This window comes from Fulmarus glacialis, unplaced genomic scaffold (assembly GCF_000690835.1).
Source record: "Fulmarus glacialis isolate BGI_N327 unplaced genomic scaffold, ASM69083v1 scaffold4756, whole genome shotgun sequence".
Classification (NCBI taxonomy): Eukaryota; Metazoa; Chordata; class Aves; order Procellariiformes; family Procellariidae; genus Fulmarus; species Fulmarus glacialis.
Window position 1 is genome coordinate 30,758 of NW_009220390.1, and position 23,088 is coordinate 53,845.

At 37.4% G+C, this 23,088-nt stretch overlaps 1 protein-coding gene across 1 annotated transcript in view; it reads right to left on the reverse strand.

The window, feature by feature from the left end:
• Nucleotides 1–2,602: 2,602 nt before the first annotated feature.
• Nucleotides 2,603–23,088, reverse strand: part of TMEM57 (transmembrane protein 57) — a gene marked incomplete at its 5' end in the record, with an annotated part of 20,679 nt that continues 193 nt past the window's right edge. Inside the window, 9 exons of the mRNA XM_009580750.1 lie at nucleotides 2,603–3,778; nucleotides 4,915–5,089; nucleotides 6,568–6,688; nucleotides 7,653–7,835; nucleotides 8,031–8,189; nucleotides 16,657–17,155; nucleotides 17,617–17,795; nucleotides 20,025–20,148; nucleotides 22,287–22,413. Coding sequence (XP_009579045.1) covers nucleotides 3,576–3,778; nucleotides 4,915–5,089; nucleotides 6,568–6,688; nucleotides 7,653–7,835; nucleotides 8,031–8,189; nucleotides 16,657–17,155; nucleotides 17,617–17,795; nucleotides 20,025–20,148; nucleotides 22,287–22,413 — 1,770 coding nt within the window. The remainder of the gene's footprint in view (nucleotides 3,779–4,914; nucleotides 5,090–6,567; nucleotides 6,689–7,652; nucleotides 7,836–8,030; nucleotides 8,190–16,656; nucleotides 17,156–17,616; nucleotides 17,796–20,024; nucleotides 20,149–22,286; nucleotides 22,414–23,088) is intronic.

Consider the following 23,088-nt stretch of genomic DNA (forward strand, 5'->3'; position numbering starts at 1 on the left):
GAAAAGGGTTAAGCTTTTTAATAGAGTGTTTTTTATCAAATGCTATTGGAAGGAGCCTGATTTTTATTTTGAAGTGCAAAAAATCCATCTGTTGCCTACAAATGTCATCAATAACAACATATTCGGAGCAGCCAGCTCCTGGACACAATAATGGCAGGATGAGGAAATGCTGAAAGGCACATTGCTTTTAGTCTAAGAAACTGTCTTGGAGCCAGTATGCAATTCCAGCGTGCGTAAGGCAATGCTGGGGTAAGCAAACAACTTCCAAATCTGCTTTAACAATTAAGAAAGAAAAAGGAAAAACAAACCACAAGCTTGTTCTGCTTAAACACTTCAGAGGAAATAGCTACTTTAAGGCAGATGGAAGTTCACCTGCTTTCCTGCACTGAAGTTGGTATCTCCAGCTTCATTTCCAGCTGGCCATAGAGGACATTTCAGTCAAAGCAGCAATTTTTTACTTTCTGGAAGTTATTTGATGAAGCAAGACCGAGTTCAATACACGCACTTAAGCCCTCCCTTCCCCATCACCATGAAATATGCTAAGAAAGGGGACCTAGTTCATCTTAGCACAGTTATAGAATAGATTCTATGAATAAAGGAGCTTTTCGTTAAATATTAAAAATAAAATTACATACTGCTTTCCGCTCTACTTAAAATTTTAGTGAGGATAAACCCTGAGGTGCTCAAAACCATTACATTGAAGTCCTGTCTTTCCATTACCTTTTGTTCCTAGACTTATGCTGGCTGGAAAAAGTTCTGGATACTTCAGTTTTTCTTTGGCAGATGTCTCGAGTATTTATTCCGCAGTAATTGAACTGTAGAAAAACCAAAATATCCTAGGTGACCCTTCTGCAGTCTTACGTTCTTAAATTCCCCATATATTAATCTGGCAAGTACAATTTATGATGAGTCGTTAAGATATTTTCCATTTCAGACATTTAAATAATTAAAGATCCAGAGGTTGGCTGGTATAAGATACGAGTGTTTAAATTATCTCCTTCCATTCACTCCACCTATCCTGCATAGCAGACTGGTGCCTGCATATACTTTCACCTTTCCTAAAGGAACATTTCCATTCGAACTGAGGAGGGTGCTAAAGAACGCAACTTCTGCTGCACTGCAACGTGATCTGTTAAAATTGCAAGCTTATCTATAATGTATTTTGATTAGGAAATGATCTATGTGTGTGTCAGACTGGTGGTGGTTTGAGAAGAAAGAAAAAAAAAAAAAAGAAGGTCTCCCCAGGGAACTGGGAGGTTCTGGCAGCGCTTGCAGCAGAATCACAAAATAGCTGAGGTTGGAATTTCTTGGTACCAGAAAAATTTCACCTGGAGGCCTAATGCAGTCAGAGAAGAACACCCATGTCAGGACCAGCTTTGGCAGTAGCCAAAGCAAAGATGTAAAAGACAGCTCATTTACCCTGAATACAACTGCAGGATTCCCAATAAAAAATTTTACAACAGGAACTGTGGCTGCTAAGAGAATTAAGCAGATATACTGAAAACCAGGGACAAGTTGCTCTTTCTTTTTGTCTAGGCAAGGACAATGCTTAAATCTCCAAATCGTCCATCTCGGCTTTGCTTTTGCAGTAAGGAAAATGGCTGGAAAGGAACAAAGGCTAAACTTACAGACATACTTTTGCAATTCTCAAGAAATTTACCCTTTTTTTTTTTGAGAGCCCACAGACAGGGTAACTTGCTAAGTTCATACATCGAATACAAAAAACATCTGTTCTTCCTTCTTTCACAGAAGTGAAGCTCTGATGCAAAAGAGAAGACTTACCTGGAATAACAGAGTGCTCTTTAAACAAAATGTATTCTTTATACCAGGCTAAATCAGGTCAGTTAAAAAGGCAAAAAAAATTGTTTTTTTTTTATCTGCAAGAAAACGTTTATTCTTTGTAAACCCCACAGAAAAAAAGAATGCAGCCAAGACCAAGTACTGAACGAAAATTGTGCCAAAGTAGGCAGCAAAATGGGGGAACCTCAACACAAAAAGTCAGTGACAATATTTCATGTTTTGCACAAAGATGAAAAACCTATGACATTTCTGAGTAACACTTTTATGGTGACAATTACACAAGATGATTCAAAAATGCAAATGACAGCAACATGCACACCTGGCTAAAGCTAGAAGTTGTATCCCAAAAGAATATCTGTGATTAAAATCATGAAACTTTAATACTTCTATTGACTTGCGTGTCCTACTTCATTTTTTTTTTTAATGAGGCATACATGCCAATTAACATGAAACTTTTTTTAAAAAAAATCTTTTCTTTTAAGAAGAACTTTGTCCTTCCAGAGTCCACTGCATGTTTGCAAAATCATAATGTTGGGTTTGTAATTCTGCTGGTTTCCAATACAATTTTGCTTCCCACCCCTCCAATCCCCACCCTCAAAAAATCTGAAACACTTCAGAAGTTGCCAGTGCAAACACATTCTATCAATGTATAATATACATTTTAACTTAAACCTTTGTGCAATTTATGAGTTTCCTTTAAAACTCCTTAAAAACTCCTTGGCACAACAGCTGAAAAATATTCAGCTCCATTTAAATAGTCAAACACAAGGTGATATAAAGTGTAAATCACAGTTGAATAAAATAAAAAAACCCAGAACTGCAGCTTTTATTAGCCAGCTTTACAGTCTCTTGTATACAGTACATTGCACAGTTCCGCCTTCACAATAACGCTTCCTGTATTAATATTGTGCCTTCCACGATGCAGTATAATCAAGGCAAGTTACAGAACACTGCTGAGTTTATATCAAAATAAACAGAAGATGTAACCTTGGTTTATAATGAACATCCAAATTACCATGTACAATTTGCAGTAGACTCTGTAATGAGCTTGATATATAAGCTAGATGACAGTGAAGGGGGAAAAAATAGTTTAAACTATCAAGTTTCCTCTTGAAATGTCTTTTCCCAAGGCACTGTGAACAAGACTGTTAGCAATTCTCAATGACTAAAAACACCAATGGGAATATAAATATTTCACACAACAACCACCGTCACATCATCATCTATTCTCTTATTCTTTCCCTTAAACAACGCCCCTGAAATTTGTTTGGTCCTTTGAGGGGTAATCAAATTATCTTCTGCAACATCACATATTTGTATTTAATACAGCTATAAATCAAAGCTTTGTTAGATTATTTAACCCTTTCACTGTAAAAACGAAAGTTTTTTCCTCACTATTTCTGAATGAATCTGCAAATTCGACTTGATTATTAAAAAAAAAAAAGAAGAAAGGGTTCAAAATCAAGCAAAGCCCTGTATTTTTCAAGAGGAAACCATGCAAGAGTACATAAAAAGGCAAAATTGGCTACTTGAAAACCAAGAATTGTTTTTAATGCATTGGCCAAGGAAAATAAATTGCAAAGTTCTGTGAGGTTTTCTAAAAATTTACAAGAAAAACTGATGGGCAGTTCTAGTCAATCCAGATGTTCTTTTATCCTGTTTTAAATGACAACAAATACAGTCTCACACAATACAATTTCATCTTGACTGCAAGAGACACTCCTGTGTGATGCCTTCAGCATGACAAAATTACTGGGCAAAAAGAAAATTGGCATTCATTTCTTCAAGGGCTGATAAACAGAGGCATTGGGATCAAGTCCAGAAGGGCTGGTCTCCACAAATTTGGAAGAGTAATGTGGGGAAACAGGACTCAGAGTGCTGGTGGCTGCAGTGTATGTTATGCTGGGCATTACTGCCATAACTTCTGCAATCTTCTGTTTTAGGTCCTTGATTTCCTGATCTTTTTGAATGATTTGCCCTGAAAACAGCAAATAACATCACTTAGAACCAGCAGCATGTTTTCACCCTCTACCAACCGTTCAATGATAAGAGCTGTTAAAGTGAAACACCCAGAAGACATTCAGCACTCTAACATGACGTCAGTAAAAGAACAACTCACGTAACTCCTGGTTTGTGTTGAGGAACTATGTTTAATTACCTCTCGTTACCACGTAACGCAACCAGACATAGCACTTCAATTAGATTTTGCACTATTTGGATTCACAGCTGCACCGTACCAAAAGATTATTTCTATGGCTCAACTTTTTCTGCACTTTTCTGTTCACATTTTACAGGCACCTCAAAGGAGCACAAATGTTTGCTTATTAAATGTGTTATTTACTTTATTTTCAGAACTGTCCTATTCTCACCATTTTTCTAAACCCCCTTTGTGCACACTCACAACATCGCCTCAGCAATTTATGAAACTACGTAAAGAGAAACACCAATGAAATGAAACAAAAGAAGAATTCTCACTCTAATCAAATTTTCCTGCAACCAAGCAAACTTCTGCAAGGAAATTAAACAGGTACTACATCAAAAGCTTATTTAATTTTGCTTCATGGTTTGCACCGCTGAACAAAGGACAGTCTGGGCAGGGTTTTATACTGGCTTCATGCTCCCTCTGGTGGCTGCAACACCAGCCCAACACGGACACCAGTGTCCACGCTTACCTCACCAGCGTGAAGTTTAAAACAGGTTGAGTTATTTTTCCCCCCACACACATTTAGGCTGTTATTTACTTCAGGAGTATCAAAATATCATTAGGAATCAAGGACAGGGGCTTAATACATGGCAACTATTATTTTATCTTCTAGCTCTTTGAAAGAAGTTCTCCAGCTTTAAGGTAATGGTTTATAAAAACGTAGAAAATCATCACAAATTAACTTAAACGCCCATCTTGACGTTTATTGTCTTCAGTTTAATAGCTTGGGGAAATCAGGTCAGCTGATCAGCTGGATTGCTTAGGCTCACATTCACAAAGCTGTAAAAGACAAAAACCCACTGAAAGCTGAAATGCCGCATGAGGACTGTAGCACACCCCTAAATAAAAAGGTAGGATATTCCTTCTATTTCAGGCAGTACTGTGTGTTGAATTAAACCATCCCATATTACCTTGGGCAATCTCAAGCTGCCGTTTTGCATCTCCTAATGCAGAGAACAGATCCAGCTTGATTCTTGTCTCTGCACTCAGGCTGTTCTCTAAGTGCTGTGTTTTATCCTGCATGGCTGAAAGTGCTGACATTAACACCTCTGTATCCTTCTCATTTTCCTTGTACTTCCGCAGTTCCTGTAGGAGTAATTAGGACAAATGTTATTCTCATCGACTTTACACATGAGATACACTGAGAAGTCTTTCTCTTCCCCACAGCACACACTGGGCCTGGTATTAATACTGTAAAATTAAAATGATGGTTAATTAAGGACAGTGTAATATTACCTCCAGTAATTATACATAACCATCATACAAGTGATTAAAGCCGTATTGTACAACTCATAATTACAGTGCGGTGAGCAAGTACCATTTACTCTGCTTCTCAGCCCTCCATCATCTGTATCGAGACCCTCCACCCAGCAATCCTCCTCGGCACTTCCAAGTGCCAGTTAAGCAGCCACTTAGCCAAGCTGTGGAATATGAAAACACTTCCCACACGCAAAATGGCTAGAATGGGGACTGATTTCTTGCTAGACAGTTTAAAGTCATACTAAATAAGCATTTCAAGCTATTTCAGTTGGCCGATGAGAGGGATTTCTTTGTCTCAGAATACTTCCCACACTGAACTTAACTGTGCTGCAAACCCAGAAATTTAGAAAACAGAGAAGGAAGGAGCAAGTATTCTGCACAGAAGAGACAGGCACCTTGTGGCTGGGAAGTATGAATTAACATTCTGACTAAGAAAAGAAGAAATACTATACACAAAAAAAAAAGTTCTATACTTTTAGATGAAGAAACAATAATGCAAGGGGGAAATATTAATGCCTGTAACAAAAAGCTTCTCTAACAGTTTGAAGATGGTAATAAAATTAAAAAGCTTGATTATAGCTGGATTTAATCATTTGAAAGCCATGCTCATATTCTCCACGGATAAACCACGCTTGTTTTCAAGGGTTTGGTAAAACCAGGAACAACAAGGCTGCATATGTTATTTGGAAACAAGTTCACAATAACACCAGGTGGATTTTGAAGAGTGCCTAAAAAACCACAAGACATTAAAAATACATATTCATGCAAATTGTCAGTTGACAGTGTGAGTGCATCTTTAGGAACAGACATTTTAACGGAATAAGGTCAACTTCAACTCACACATTTGAGCTCTTAAACTCTAACATGCCAGACAACGTGTCTACTACAAGTCTACCACAATGTACTTTCAATATTCAAGCACTTTCACCAAAAAAAATATGTCTGGCCAGTGATTAAGACTGCATTGAGTAAGCAATCTGACTTGTTAGCAGTGAAATTTATAATGTTACAGACTGGCAACAAGCTCCTCACATTAGACAAAAAATGTTGTTGAGGGGATTATATTCTCAGTCTACCATTGGTTCAGCGAAAAAAATTCTAATAATTTAAACAATTGAGTGGTGTGGAGCTGAAACTATTAACCTTTCTCATACCCACGTTCTTACAAAGCCTGATGCAAGACAGACATCTGAAGAGCATAATTCTTGAAGGTGTTGATTGCCTCTTATGTAGATCCACCAATTTCAGAGGGCTGAAAGCACTCATTGTGATGCTGATCTAAACCCCTGGTGCTTTCTCATTACCTGAACTTTTATTTCTAGTTCTCGTATCTGATCTTCTTTCAGCTTTATGTCAATTGTTAGCTTCTTGCACTCTGTCTCCAGCTCTCGGATACGATTTCGTAAAGTTTCAGTACATTCCCCTCTGCAGAAAAAACATTAAAAGAGAAGATGATGAAACAAGAATGAGGCTGTCATTCCTGAATTGTTTATAACATGAAAATTAATATAAATATTGAAGGATAAAAAGAGGAAGCTAACTTTGTTCTTTTCAGCAAGAGAATTTCCTTTATGGCAACAATGCAAAAAGCTGCAAAAAGTTACTCCACGTTATGCCTCAAATATTAGGAAATTTGGAATATTTATGAAATATGGAGAACAGAAAAGCAGAAATAATTCTTTGTAGACATTTGGAGCACTGCATATTAAAGTCAGCCACACTTGTGCCGTGCTTTCATCCTGAAAAACTTCCCATCCGTACACCTATGTTACTACCGAAACACCACTGTGCCGAGCACTGGTAGTCATTGGCTAGAGCAGAATACTTTCAAAATGTGAGATCAAGAGAGTATCTTGGCCAACATCGTTGCATGAATCCTTGATTCACAGTTCCCACATGAAAGGGGGATCTTCCTTTTTTTAAAGCAGACTGACCCATACAGGGTACAACATCTCTCTGTCAGCACAATCAAGGTACAGCAGATAATTTAGAGCATGTTGATCCTTTACACCCTGTAAATGTAACATATATGAGTACTGAGACTCAGCTTCATGGAAGGAGATCTCCCAGTCCTCCCACTGCCTTAACACAAATAAGCCTCTTAACGCAAATAAAGCTTTTTTTTTTTTCTTTAAATGAAATACAGATTATCTCCCAGTCCTCCCATGGAAGGAGATCTCCCAGTCCTCCCATTGCCTTAACACAAATAAACCTCTTAACGCAAATAAAGTTTTTTTTTTTTCTTTAAATGAAATACAGATTACTCCTTCATGTACACAAGAGTGAAAAATGCCTCCCCAAATCCCCCCAAAACACTTTTCAGCAGCAACAGCTACGTTTCAGTAATTTTTCTGGAGCTGAACTTCCTTCTGGGGGTAGAACAAAGTACCTTGTAGCAGCAGCAAAAGCGACAGCACGTGCAGCAGTTGCTTCTTCCAACTTCTTTCTTTTCTTTTCTTCCATTAATTGTTTTTCTACAAAGGCTCGTGCCTCCTGCTCTGCCTTTAGTTTCTTCTCCAGCTGGCTGATCATTTGTTTGTCTTTTTGTTTCATTTGTACAGCATTGTGTAATCTGGAAGGTAACAGGTATGGGATTTAATGGAGGATTTTACTTACTAAAAATAAATTGCTGTCAATGGTCCCAAATGAGTCTTGCTGGATTTGCAGACAAGTGCCTCAAATTTTGTAGAGTCTTAACACAATACTTCCCCTTTACCAGACTACAGTCATCAGCAACTACTTTACACAGCTGTGCAGAAACACATACTTGTTCTGAAGCAGTTCATTTTCTTGCCGGAGCTGGCCGATTTCAGATCGAATTCCCCGCTCTGTGTTAGTCAGAGAACTGATCTGACTACGTAGCTCCTGTTCGATCTGCCTGCTTGCTTGCAGGTCAGCCTTTAACTTTTTAATATCTTGTTCCAACCTAAGAAAGACAATTTTAAAAGACAATTTCAACTTTATTTCCCAGTTACTCAAAGATTCAAGCACATTGTATAAAAATAAGCAGAGTAAACATCATACCATCTGCCAACCCCTCCAAAGCCTTGATTCTTAAAATAATAAACTCTCAGAAATTATGTCTATCCTTGCTAAATAATAATAATAATAATGTTTTATATAACCACACGTATATATATATCTATCTATAGCTATACACAGACTTCATAACCTCCCACAGGAATTTGGTTTTCCACATGCACTGCAGAGTTGTAAAACAAATCCTGTGGAATTACATTTTTCCTCTTCAAGCAGAAGGGAAATGGATAAGTCTGAGAAGTTGTGAACAAGAACAGGTGCACATATGAACAAATTTTACTTTTCTCAACAAATTAGGAGTTTCATTTGTTAGTTATAGCTGCGCTATGGAGCATACTGCTGAATTCTCACCTAAACTTTTTTTTTCTTGAAGTACATGATGTGCATGTTGAATAGAGTACGTGTTAAGTCATCCACAGTTCAGGAGTCAGTAAATTTAGTTTTAATTGCTCCTGAACAGAGACCATCTGCTATACACTTAATTGTAGCTTTAGAAAGTTCCTGAAGACTCATGCAAGCTTATTAATTAAAATATTTTCCACCAAAATTGGTTAAGTAAAACACAAATTTCTAAAGAGAGGCCCCCAGCTTGGCTTAATTTTTTCCCCACATTTTCTAAGTAAGATTATTGATTCTTAGAATAAAGACACATCACAGGTGACTAATCAACCATTTTTATGAGCACTGTGTTACATACTTATTTAAAGCAAATATGCCTCTCAGTCATTCACACATAACCCTCATTTGCTCCATCAGTTATTGATTTAAAAGTTTTTGAATGTTCATAAGAAAGATGAAGATGTTATTATTTCCTAAAGTGCCATACAGAATTAGTGGTAGTTGAACATTAAGACTTGGGGAAAAGAGTCACAAAAGCCAAAATGAACTGCCCTTATTGACATTCACTAGCGCAGATGAACAGTTATAGCTTTTTGTCCTCCTAATGAAAACACTTAGCTCTTTTGGGCTTCAGTGCAGAAAAATCTCAACCTAAATGCTAGTGAGAGATATAATGATATGAGGCATAAGAACATCCTGTATGAATGAATCAAGAGGTTAAATGTGGAATCATCAAACTTAGGGAAATTCAGAAAAGTACATCTGTAATAGGCTAAAACTGCACCAAAGAGGTCTAATGGGTAAATTAACAGCAAGAAACAGCCTATAAAGGAGTGTGGTTTATAATACACTCCTATAACTCAAATGCTCAGATCCCACTTTCTACAGCTGTACTAAGCTGTCTTTCTAGTTATACTTGAACTGCCCTACTGGTAAGATGAATTCCTTTTAATATAGTATAAATTGTGGTCAAGTGTACCTTTAAAAAGAAAAAAACACCAATTTATACTTAGTAGGCAAATAGTAATAGTACAAAGCAAATACTCATTTCATATTGAAGACCACAAATCATTTCAACACCTTGTACCTGTTGTAGGAGGAAAAGAATTTGCAAACCTAACCAAATATTCATTCAACCATGTAACCGTAGCACATAAACCAAAAATGCAAAACCCATCAGCAGACATTATTAGGTATGTATTTTCACCATGTTCAGTATGTTAAGTGATAGAGCGGGACAGTTGTTGGGCGATGATGTAACAGTTCAATTTAATCTTCCAATAAGTGTTTTAGAAAGAGCCAATGTTATTAATTGAAGAGAGTAAGATGCTGTAGGAAGCACTAACAGATGTTGTCTGCCAACAGCTGATTGGTTTTAATATAGGTTTTAATAAATAGGTAAAAAAATGGTTGGTAGGACAATGTAAAGGAATGCACATAAATCACACACTTTACATTGACACGTATCCATAAATAATGTCAACATACATCTTTACAATAAAGTGGTAACTGTGAAAAGAAGACAGCTGTAAATAGCTTTTTGCCTATAACTAAGGCTATGTCAAACTTGCTCAAATAAGATATACCAGGATTTATTTTGGGTATTTAGTATTCCAGGAAAAGAAGCACTTATCAGGTAAAGCCCGAATAAATCAGAGGTGCTGGGACAGGACAAGCTGAATTTGTATTTTTGGCAACAGAGTATTGACATTAGTTCAAACTTCTTAAGCCATCTGGTTCATGGCATTCCTGCCGGTTTCAGCGAGGGCTCTGTACCTGCAGTGCTCATGGGGCTGGTCCAGCCTGTGCTGTAAAGAAAGATGAAACCTGCGTGATCTGTAGAGTGCACACAAACGTGACCAGAAAGGATGCCTACTTTCCAAACCAGGAGGAAATACATGAGGCCGCAAGCCACAGCCTTCCTTTTTACTAAGCATAGGTAAAAGCGTCCAATCAGAACTGCATACGTTAAATTTGTGAGAATTGGGATCAGGAAGCGTTGCACACTCATGATACATCACTCAAACCCTGCCTGAACACAGAGCCAAAGCCTCATGGATGTCCTTTCCACCTTAACTTTTCAAGCATGCTCCAAGTGTCAAATATTCATCCTTTTACTCTGAAGGACCACAGGGGACTTCGGGTAACTTTTACAGGAAAATGAGACTGACCTGCCATTCTTTATGACTTTCACTGTAAATCACAAAGAAGTCAGGATTAAACTCAATAAGAATTGATCAAACTCTGGGTGCTTCAGTTGTTTATGAAAAACCAGTAGCCACACCACTAAAACACATCCAGACAGACCACGTACCGATAAAGTATTACTGCCTATGAGCAGCTAGTGCTGTTCGCCTGCAACCCTTCATTCACTAAATGCTGCAGAGAGGAGTTTCTTTTTCTTAGAAACTGCTAACAGGTGTAAAGTGCGAACTATATACCTTGTGCATCCATTAAAACACAAAGACTCTCCAATTTACTAGCCACCACAAACGAGCTCTCAGTAGGCTCAGGAGTGAAAGAGTGGCAACTTAACCAGTTCGACTTACTCTAATCAAAGGATTCCAGTACTTCTGTACATCTGAATTTTTCAGGCCACCATGCAGTTAAGAGTTTTTATTCTGTTGTGAAACAATCGCTCCTATCAGTACAGATGACCTAACTTAAACAGTCGAAAGACAGAATAAGATATGTTAAACATGATCAATCTACATACAGTGAGTGATCAACTATTGTAGTGCAATTCCAAAGAGGCAGAAAAGAATTAATATAGAGAAAACGAATCTCTTTCAAGTCAATGGCAGACAAAACCATTGGAAATTTATCTGATGATGGACTTGTTTAGAAATAAGTGTTAAAGTAAGATTTTACCAGATTTTAATTACTGCTTTTCATTACGCTGTAGTTTTTGCTATAGCTTTAAATACCAGAACAGACATTTTCTGCAATTTATAGAGCAAATAAATGCTCCTTACTATCTAAAATTAGTTAGGAAGCTAATAATCCATCATAATGCAAGGACCAAATATTTCCTTTACAGTTTCTCTCCCAGACCTGCCACAATTAGCTAGACGTACAACTTCATTTAAAAAAAAAAAAAAAAAGACATGAAGTTAGTTTCCCCTCAAACCCACACGTACTCCTTGCATTCTCTGGTGTGTAACCATGTTCTTATCCAGCTTATAAAGTCCAGTCAAACATTTTCAGCCTAAAAATTTCCTCCTGTGGAACACCAAGTCAAAGCTCTTCTCTGTATACAGACAGAGAGGTCATCCGTCATTTTCACAGAAATACAAAGAGATTAAAAACCCCCTTTCTGCTGCTCCTTTCTAAAATGAAAGCACATCATCAAGGTAAGCCAACACAATGTCATAAAAGAAAGCCTTGCTGCTACGAGCACAGACTAGTGTGTGGAGTTTTCCCTCCTCCCCTCCATAATAGTCTGCACTGCTATTACAATGATAAATGACCCAATAAGACAGCACTTTTTTTTTTAAATTATTATTCTTTCTACCATTTCATTTTCTGCTTAAGTCTCTTATTTCCAGGCTTACTGGAAAAGTTATTTACAAAGGGGGGAGGGTGAAGAAAACTTGAGTTCTAGAAGATACTTTTCTCTACTGCTGCACAAACTACAAGTCATTTTGACACGTGACTATTTTTAAAATGAGGGATTCGTTGCAGGTTGTTATATTGTGCTGTTTATACAACTAAGGCCAATTTCTTTCGATTTGTCATTACTATAAATGCAGATTTACCCATTTTCTTTTCTCAGCACTACCTCATATCGTTCCTGATCTCACTGATGAAGAGAATTAATCAGTAATCACCTCTAAGACTGAGTAGTTTCCCAAATACTTCAGGGAAGATTGATGGATCAACTTAAAGACAACTCAATTCAGCTTAATCCTCCTAAGTATTACTCCTAAGATAACTGGTGAATAACATATCCTTGTTGCTTAGCTTACTCTGATAACGCAATTCCATAATCACCTGGAAATTGCACACAAATTAAGCACAATTTCTAAAAAAATTAAAGTTTTAAAAGACCCAGAAGGTACTCAGACGTTTTTCTAAGAGACCCGTTTTTTCATTTGTTCTGTTCCAGCCCAATCTGTTGGCACAAATATCCCCCGCAGTGAACCCATTTCTCTGAAGTAGCCAACATTACCCCACAGCATTGAGGTTCTCCTGCTGTAACATGCTGTTACTAGCAGTTCCTCAGAGCATTTTTCATTACCAAAAAGACAGTAATCCACAGAGAGAAAGCAGAGTTACTTATTTTTCTCCTACGCAGAATTGTTCTAAGTAGCTGGCGTTTCAAAAGGTTTTTCTGAACAGTCCAAGCACTATGTTGACAGTGGCTTGAAAATGGTCTGCTAGAAGGATCATCTCCCAGATTTCTAATTTACATTACCAATTCTTTTTGCTTTTCTATTCTATGCTTTCCTTCACTCCCATCATATTTCATGAAACACTGATCGTCTCCCTCACTACAGCTGACAGCAGAAAGCCTTCTGGTATACTAATGCCATTTCAGGCAGGGGGGATAAGGAAGAAGCAGCAATCACTCTTAGGACATCAATGGTGCCACAGAAGATGTACAATAATTAGCATCAAATGGACAGAAATTTACGTTAAAACCTTCAAGTCTGTCTCTGCAGGTAACATCAAATTTTAGGAAAGCAAAATAATATGTGGTAGACCAGCCAGTGCTTCACAAATATTTTTCTTAGTCCAATTGCCAGAAGATGTCATCGTTATCTCTGAGAATAATTAGTACATAAGACAGCTTGTTTCAACACCTCCTGTGCCAAAGGCAAGACCTCTATGGATACAAACAGTTTTGCCAAGCAGCACTGCCTGTTTTTTGTCTGTGTTTTTTGGTTGTTTTTTTTAAGGGTGCAAATAGCTAGAGGCAGGACATGATTATTACTATGTAATACGCAATGCAAAAAAAAAAAAAATTCTGCAGCAATTACAGCTTGGACTCATTCCATACATCGAGCCCCTAAAACATGAACAAAACTTGCTGCACCTCAGAAGTGACAGTGAAACAGTAACAAAAAGTCAGCTTGCTCTGCACCCACTGACAAACAATACTAAGCATAAAGGGCTACCAAGTTTATCCCTCCACTGGATACCAGATGTATCCCTCCATTGGCCCAATTACCACAGTGTTGGGAAATACGCAGCTCAGATCCCAGAGATTCAGTTAAGTGCTTGACAAACAAACAGCAGATTTCAGCATCCATCAGATATTCATTTCAGTTGTAGGAAAACTGAGGCAAAGATTACTTTCAAGGCTGCTCAGCAGGGACAGAGCCTCTTGAATCCCTCTGCTCTAGCTATCAAAATAACAACATCATAACATTATATTCACTGAAATACCTAGAGATGGGGGTTGGTAACTTCCCCTCCAAAAAACTAAACACACATGCACTAACCATTTACCAGAGAGAATAAAAATAAAAACTTACTGGTTCAAATAAGAGTAATATTGTATATGTAAAGTATAAACTTAAATTAAATGTAAATGTCACATCAAGTATTTAAGAGAAAAAAATTAACAAGCATGCAAGACTGTCTTGTTCTCAAAAACCCCAGCCTTTACTGTCTCGAATAACCCCTGTTAATCCTGAGTCCCTAGCAGTCGTAAGGCATACTTTACATTTAATACTGGTTAGTCAGCTCAGGGAAATAATTTGTGAACACAAAAGGAAAGCAGCCTGGTTTTGACATCCTGCTGCGAGTCTGCTGGACAAGAAGTTATAAAAAGCATCTTTATTTGGAAGCTGAGCAGATCTGATCTGAAAGTCGGACACAAATGCAGGACTTCACATAGCCCTTTTCATGGTACAGCACTGATGCTGACTAAAAGTTTAATAATGGGAATGAGTAATACTACTGGAAGCAGAAAAGATGCCTTACACTCCAGGGACAGGATAACTGACAAGTTAAAAAAAAAAATAAACATGAATTTTTAAATTTAAGTGCATTCCATCCCATCCAATTTGTCAGGTAAGTTTATGCTTCTATTGGTGTAGGAGTTACATACTCAACCTGAAGTGAAACAAGATTTCATGAATGATTTCAGTCACCTACATTTGTAAGAAACTGTGAGCAGCGACACATGGGAAATTGGCGTTTTAAGTGCTTTTGGCTTGCCTGCACAGGGAAATCGGTGCACAATAAGCAGCTACGTGAATGTGTAGCACAACAGCCACATCACACCCACGCACCACATAGAAACATTCCACAATCAAAAAACTGAAGTAGCTTAACTCACTTTCAGGGCAGAGTAAGGCTACGTTGCACAAAGGCACTTTCAGAGTACACTAATCATGTGCTCCATCCCTACGCAGTGAATTAGAGGAGCTAGAATTCTGTAAGGACACAGTCTAGTTTATTGTATGTCACTTCTGCATTAGAAAACCGGCTTTGGACAATTACAATGACCACCTGGTCTAAGCTTACATCACAGCATATAAAAATTTCAATATGTAATTTAAAACTTAAAACATGCGAGGTTTAAATCTCATTCCTTGTCATAGCTACATGGGACAAAACTCTTAGTCTGGCAGGTCATTCTATAAAGCGCTTCCCTTCTCTTTTCTCAGGACTTACGAACCACATTTTGAACTGCAGCAAAGCTGAACTGACCTGTCCTCTTCTTCAGTGAGCAAAGAAGCCATGGAGATGCCCATCTGAAACTGGCAACATACAAATACAGCAGTTGTATACATGTTTATTTAGATGCAGCTTTGCTGAAGACAGAGCCATCTGCATCCCATTAATCTTGGCTGAATTTGATTCACAGATTAAATTGATTAGCTGGTTTCTTATTTGCTTCATACACGTTCTCTACAGACATTAGGTATCAATTAGTCTGGATATTTAATTGGCAGAGGTATGCCAATCAGTGGCAGAGTGATTATCAGAGGAGAAAATAATATTTTCATTGAAGTAATTGTATTCACATAGCACAAATCCTCAGGGACAGACGAGAGTCAAAAGTCCAATTACCAAAAGGTACCTGCAGGGAAAGCAAACCTGATCTGCCAATTAAGTTAGCCAAAGAGGATTTGTTGTCCAAAGAGTGTTCAGCACATGAGAAAAGGAAAAAGAGAAACATAAGGCAGGAATGGTAGGAAAGAGCATAACTGTGCAACAGTTTTGTTCTAGATGTATCTCTATCTCCATTTTGAACAGTTACGCACTATCTTTCTTCCAAGTACTTGATTTGGTAACATGACAACACCGTATGTCTCAGGACTTACATGCTGTAAGTACTTAGCTGCATTTCGTAAATACATATTTATTCAAACTTCAGATAAGCATATGTAAAGATGTAGTTTTTTCAATCTTTACGTTTACAAGGCAGCTAAATTAAATCCCTGTGACCTGTATTTAAACCAGTAAGGCAGCAGGCATGCAAGCAGGAATCTGAATTTATCACTTTAAGGAGTTATGTGGTAGCTGATACTTTGCATCTATACTTGTCAATTGAAGATCAAAACAAAAGCCAAACATTTCAAGGGAAAAAAAAACCCAAACCAAAACAAAACAAAAAATTAAGACAAAACACTTGTTCGGGCACCAGCAAACCTCACTGAATTCCCTGGAGATGTAAAGGTCACCTCGTGGAAGATTTGTCAAGAACACATCCACTGAGCTCTGTAATAATGATTCTCCACATTTCTCTCATGCCTTCTAACAAATGATTGTCAAAGCTATTTATTATGCCTCACAACACCCCTGTGAGGTAGGTAAGTATCGTATACTGAGGTAGAAAGGAAGAAATTTGCTCAAGGCTGCATAGCAAACCAGAGGCAAAAATCAGGAACAGAACCCAAAAGGCCCAGCTCCTAGTTATCTTATTCCGTTACTAGACAATTCAGTCATCTTTATGGGATCATAAGTTACATTTTCCTAAGGGAAAAAAAAAAGATCTGAGGTACTAGAACGAAAGGAGGATAAGACAGGCTGTTACACAATGCTCAGATCAAACTTACCTTACCAGTGCATCTGGTTTGCTTAGCTGGTTATTAGGAATACAATTTTCCATTAAGTCCTTATGTGTGCTTGGGCTCTTGCTAGCACATTTCTGTTTTTTCTCATTTTTAGTAGATGAGGAAGGGATGCTCCCATTAGTTGCACTGTGACTGCGAGGCGAGGAGTTCACAACTCCGCTGACATTTTTGTAATTTTTGGACGAGGCAGTGCATGAGTCCTCTTTTAAGAGGTTTTCTGTACTTCCTACAAGATCATTATTTAATCTTTTACTATTGATATGGTTTTCCATGTATTCAATTTCTTGTATTTTAGAGTCTACAGGTTGCAAAATATTGTTATTTATTCCAAGGTTGTGTTTCTTAGCATCCTTGTCCTTTTCTTTCCCTTTTTCTCTATATTCTAGCTCTGGCAACGTTGCAGATAATTTTTTATTGGCTGGAATGCCTCCATTGTGCTGCAAAAGTATCGAGGAATCCATATCAGATAATCCTTTGGCTGCTGCAATACCAAAAAAAAAAAAAACACAACTTAGGTTATTAAATCAATCAATACTGTGACATGCAAAGAAAAATCATTAAGTACACATCCATCATTTCTACAGAAAACAATCAGTATTAGAGTCTATTTAGAAAAGAAAATCAGAAGTCACATGATATTTTAAGACTTTTTCTTCGTTACAGGCAGGAAACAGTAACCAAGGGTTTTAATAATAAATACTAGTGCTTCATAGAGCACTGACTGACTAGATTGATGCAGTTCCTAATAAAGAACTAAGCAGAGACGACATAACTCATTTCTACTGTCATACTAACCACTGCCAAAATAATTTTATTTCTGGCTCCTCTGTTTCTAAGTTCACTATACTTTCATCAAAACAACATGGACTAAAGAAGCTCTTCCTTAGTAGGCTTTTTTTTTTAAAGTAGCAGATAATAGCAAACACATTAAGTATAACTTGCCTTCCTCTGCCTCCCTCTCTTGCCTTTGTAGCATCTGCTGTTCTGGGGGCAGAGCTTGCTGGAGAAGCTGCATGTAGAACTCATTCTCTTTCTGCACTTCTTTTTGTTTTCTTAAACGCATTTTGTAGCTGACGTAACTTTTAAAGCCAAAGCCCAAAGTCACAACAGGGTAGCCAATACTAAGAAAAAAAGCAACATCATTATTTAAAATGTAACCACAATAGCAAATGAATAAATTGTAATAAATTATATAGCTGTGAATACATCTGGATTACAACTTTTCATAGAAAATTATATATTAAATGTTTTTTGCTGTACTACAATAAAGCTAAAGTTCAAAAATGTAGGCGCCTCTTTATCAAGATAAAATTACAGTTCATTACAGACAGCAATTAACTGTAGCATAGTTTAAAGGATTACACAATTGCACTATGCATAGCAAAGACAGCTTTTAGACAAGCACCAGACTAGAAGTCATGCATCTTTTAAGGAGATAACAGCCAAATACAGCAGAAGTTCCCAAGATTTATTCCTAAAGGGCCATGTAATATATAAGACATTAAACTGGGATACGTGTTAACAACATTCATCCAGAACAGTGAAAGGAGAAACTGATCCTTAGCCCCATCCTTTCGCACTCAGAAACTATGAGCAGATCCCTTTTCCACCACTCTTTAAAGCTGAGACAAAACAATGGTTCTCCAAAATACCGCGTCTGCAACAGGCCCTGCGATACCTTCTCACTGCACAGGCTGAGAAACAAGAGCTGGAGAAGCCGTTGGAACATGCAGCTTTGGGGCTACTGCAGTCCTGGGGGGGACCAAGGCTGTGAGCCAAAGTGCCATCACCCACGCCTGGTACAGCTAGAAGTGACCCTGGAGGTAAAGCCTCAAAAACCACCTGCCTCTGCTGAGAATGGCCACAATTAAGACATCTTTTGTGGGCAACAAACTGCCTTTGGAAATTCCTCGTTTAGGAGACTGACCTTCAAGCTGTAAGCGAAAAACATCTAATCTCTAAACTTAGTTCTTCCACTTATCTTACTGACAGATAAGATATCAAGAATTTCACTTCCAGCCAGAGTCTGCTGTTCCATGTGTTGACGGGGACGACAGAAGCGTAACAGAACTCTGGAATTATTTTTTTGTATATCAGCTTCATCACGCAGATTTTAAGTATTCTTATTAGCTTTTGACAACTGCACCAATACAGAATGCTAACAAATCACGCTAGTGTATTTATTAACAAGGATACTCGATCAATAAGCAAACATCCCTGTATAAAAATAAATGTATCTTTGACAAGTATTTTAACAAAGCACAGTGAAGTTGCATTTTAAACACTGAAGGTATCCTAGATCAGGGGAAAACTCAGATACAGATGACTATTAACCATTAAAATCTTCTCATTCTTTGCTCAGTAATAGCACTGTGCAAATTGTATTTCTAAGTAAGCTGCCAGAATGCAAGAATCATTTGCATATGCATCTGACATTATCTCTGCCAATGCTTCTTTTGTAATACTGTGTAAAGCCAGCTGTAGCTACAGTTCTAAAACTCTGATGACAAGCTGAAATGTTTGCATCCAATTCAGCAGCAGAAAGACCTTTCTTCACAGCTCCTAAAGTGCTTTTATAACCTATTATAGAATTTAATTAGTGTCTAAGGGATTTATTGCACAATGTAGACAATATAAATTAAAATGACAGATGTCTAATTTATTGGAGACTGTATCACAGGGAACTGGACCAAATGACTCCAGGAAGAACAGGACACATTTTAAATGCAGCCTGATCAATGCATACTACACTAAGAACTTGCGGAATGAAAGTGCATTTCTTCCAGATACGAATACTCTGCAGTTAAGTCTTTTGCCTGAAGTCACTCTTATTACACTACTTCTTTGGAAGTGGTAAGTAGTGTTTGTTTTTTATTTTCTGTCACGATTTTCAACCTGAAGCTTATTCACTTCCTCTGATGAATTATGAAATCAGATGCTCATGAGAACCCTTCTCGTTGGTGGGGAAAGAGAGCAGTGCTTTGTTACAGAAAAAAAAAAAGAGAAAATTTTCGTAATGGGATACATAAATTACCAGTGAAAATACTTTTTTCCCTACTTTTACCATCTATTAATTAAGTAAATACAAAATTTGTAAATTGATGTCAAGAACTTTCAAGAAATGTTAGGAATATCCATGCTACAAATTCCCTCCAGCTCACAAGCACTGTATCTTCAGAAAGGTTGCACTTGGTTAGTGTTTAGCATACACTTCTCGTGGAATGTTTAATGACAGATATGTGAGTGGAGAACTGAACAGCCAAACCCTGAACCAAAATAAAAAGCCCTGAATATTAATTTCCCCGGTGAAATAAAGGCTAGTAAGAAAAGGAGAAAAAAAACCCACTTACCAGTGTGCTGCAAATGGACGACAAAGGTCTACATGGAAGTTTTTTAAATCTTTAAATCTAATGGCTGCTTCAATATAAACGAAAAGTATCCACAGTGATACTGTTGGTAAGCACACACCCCTCTCTATTCAGAGAAGAGAAAAAGAGAGAAACACCTCAGTAATATATTACAAGCAGCAGATATTTTAAAGTTGTTTTTAAAACATTCCAAAAGTCAAGGGAAATTTTGAGACAGACATATAGGGAATTGCAAGAGGGTTTTTTCAGAATAAAGTTCTAGGATGTCTTTATTTTAAACAAACTCTAAACTTTTGTCTCCTTATCTTGCTTTATTACTTTTATAAGGCACCAGTGAAAAATAACAGATGCACAGCTAATGAAATAGCTTGGCACAAAACCCTATATAGAGAAGCAACACAAATGGAAGAAACTGCAGAAGATGAGGTAATGTTACAGCTTATGATCTTTGAGTCAGAAGTGGTAAGCTTGGACTACTTATTCACTCCAAGTTAGGTATATCTTAGTAGCAGCAGTGAGCAAATCAGCTGAGAAAACAGGAGTGAGTAAGCACAGTACTGGTTACTCCGTATACAGTAATGCTGACAAGAGTCTGCGTCTCAAAACTCTCCATCAGGGGAACATTTAGGATGCTGTATTGATTTCTCTCTCCAGCACTACTGGTGAGAATGTAAAATAGTAGCCAAGCAAAACTAAGATCTTAATGCTCTTGGCCAATGGAAAATGCCACTATTGGATGCAATATAGCCACTGTAAATTTCCACAAATCAATTCCAGTTACATGCCACAAGCTTCATAAAAATAAACAAAGTTCTTGATTACATACTGACACCAACATATTGTGTGCTGATTTGGAAACAGATCGTAAATTCAAAACTAAAAAGAACATTAATCTGAGGCCCTGATGTTATTTACTCTACTTTGGTCTCTCTTGAATAGCTGCACTTTGCATAAATGAGAAACCTACAGCTGAAACTGTCAGCTTAAAGGGACTCAACATTTCAGCTAAGCAGACATGCCACCTAAAAAGTTCATAACTTCCTAAAGAAAAAAAAAAAGAGCAAGTTCCCATCAACTTAGATGAGCATTTAAAAAGGAGAATCCCTAAGGTTGCAGTGAATTAAAATATTAAACAAGCTCAACAGTTAAAATAGTTAAAACTGGCCCATCAGGTTTTTCCTTCAGGGTTTCTAAACATCAACTCCGAGAACAACTGCAGATAACACTTTAACATCTTAATATAATCCTAAAAATAACTCCAGATCTTTTACGTATTTTAAATTGGGCAGCAACTGGTTCACAGTATCTTTCATTAGCTCCCACACTGTCGTTATTATAAATGACTAACTTGTCAGAAAGATGACTGCCTTCACCAGTAAGCTGAGAAATGATGCATGCTATCCTGCAAATTCTTGTGATCTGATGGCAAGACTAACACGAAATATTACAAAAGCCCCAAATCCCAAAGACTTGGGCAGGGAAAAGTTACCTCTTTTAAAAAAAAAAAAAAAAAAAAAAAAAAACCAAAACAACAACAACAAAAAACCCAAAAAACTCCTAAATTTTTTTGATTGAGGGAAAGACATATACGTAACCCATGTCAAGTATTAGTGCTCATGCAAGCTAAACCACCTCCCCCCAATCCAACCGCTGCCCCAAAACCCCAGAACCCAAGGATTTATTAAAAAAAACCCGAACAATTAAGGATTAAAAAAAAAAAGGGGGGAGGAAGGGCGGGGAGAAAATTTCTCCATACATGTTTCAAACTGTCAGGGCAGCCACTGGTATTACCAGCCTTTTTGCTCAGAAACTGAATCCAGTTGATACAAAGATTTGACTAATACAAATTTAAACTATGGTAAAATCCAAAATTAACAGCACATTAATCAAGTAGTAGGAAGAATGTAACACTGTTTCACAAACTTTTCCTATGTGCTCTGTATGTGTTGAATTGCTGCAGAAGTGTTTTGAAGTCAGGAAAACATTTTTTTTTACTGCTCTGGAATTCCTGTTTATACAACTTCAGTTCCATTGGTCAAGCTTTAATGATTACTACAAGATCCACCCAGATATGTATGAAGTGGAAATCAGCATACTAAGGAAAGCAAAAGAACATTTTTTAACTGTAACAAAAGTGCATTAAAACAAACGTGGTAACAAATAGAAGAGGGTTTCTGCATGCTACTAAAAGCTGTAAAATATCTATTCAAATCAGTCAGTTGTAAATAAAAAATAGTGACCTACCTGTGTGCCAGACATACTGTACCCAAACATACGTGCTGGCAGCAAAAAACAGCCATTGTATTGGTATGAAGAGCAGACATATTATATTTGATGTGAATGCTACACAAACAAAAAATACTGAAAAGGCCTAAAAGAAAGGAGGGGTGGGGGAAAAGAAGAGTGTTTTGGTTTATTCCAGCGAATATTACCAGTTTGTTTATTTATTAATGGTGACACCACAATGATTTCAACATAGAAACACTAGTGTTGTTTATAATCAGGGCAAAGAAATGGAGCAGTTTAGCCAATGAAAGTAGAAATTTAGCCAATTAAGAGAGAACGGGTGCAACGGGAGAATTTGTGCCCATCCACTCTTCCAACAAGTCTCCAAACAGCTATATTTATTCCTTATTATTTTGTTTGAAGGCTTTCATTTACACTGTTGATATAGTATTACCATTACTATACTCTCCTTCTGGGAAAAAAACCCCAACCAACCAGCAGCATCATTTACTCTCTGAAAGAATAGCAAATATCTAAACAGACAAGGGTTTCCGTTTTACGTTAAAGAAAACCCTGTTATATAGGGATCTAAACCAATTCACTAATTTCAGGAATTCAAACAATATTTTTCTATGGTGAAAATTTGATAGCTATTTCACTTCCACTTGCCACAGATGAAATAGGCGGTCAGAGAGAAGAGACTGGAGCCCAGGCCACCTAGTCACTTGAAAATTCCTCCTCTCGTGAAAATGATCATCAGCGCCATTAAGTTAATTGTATAACATGGAATATGTCCTGAAACATTGCAGGATTTCCCTAC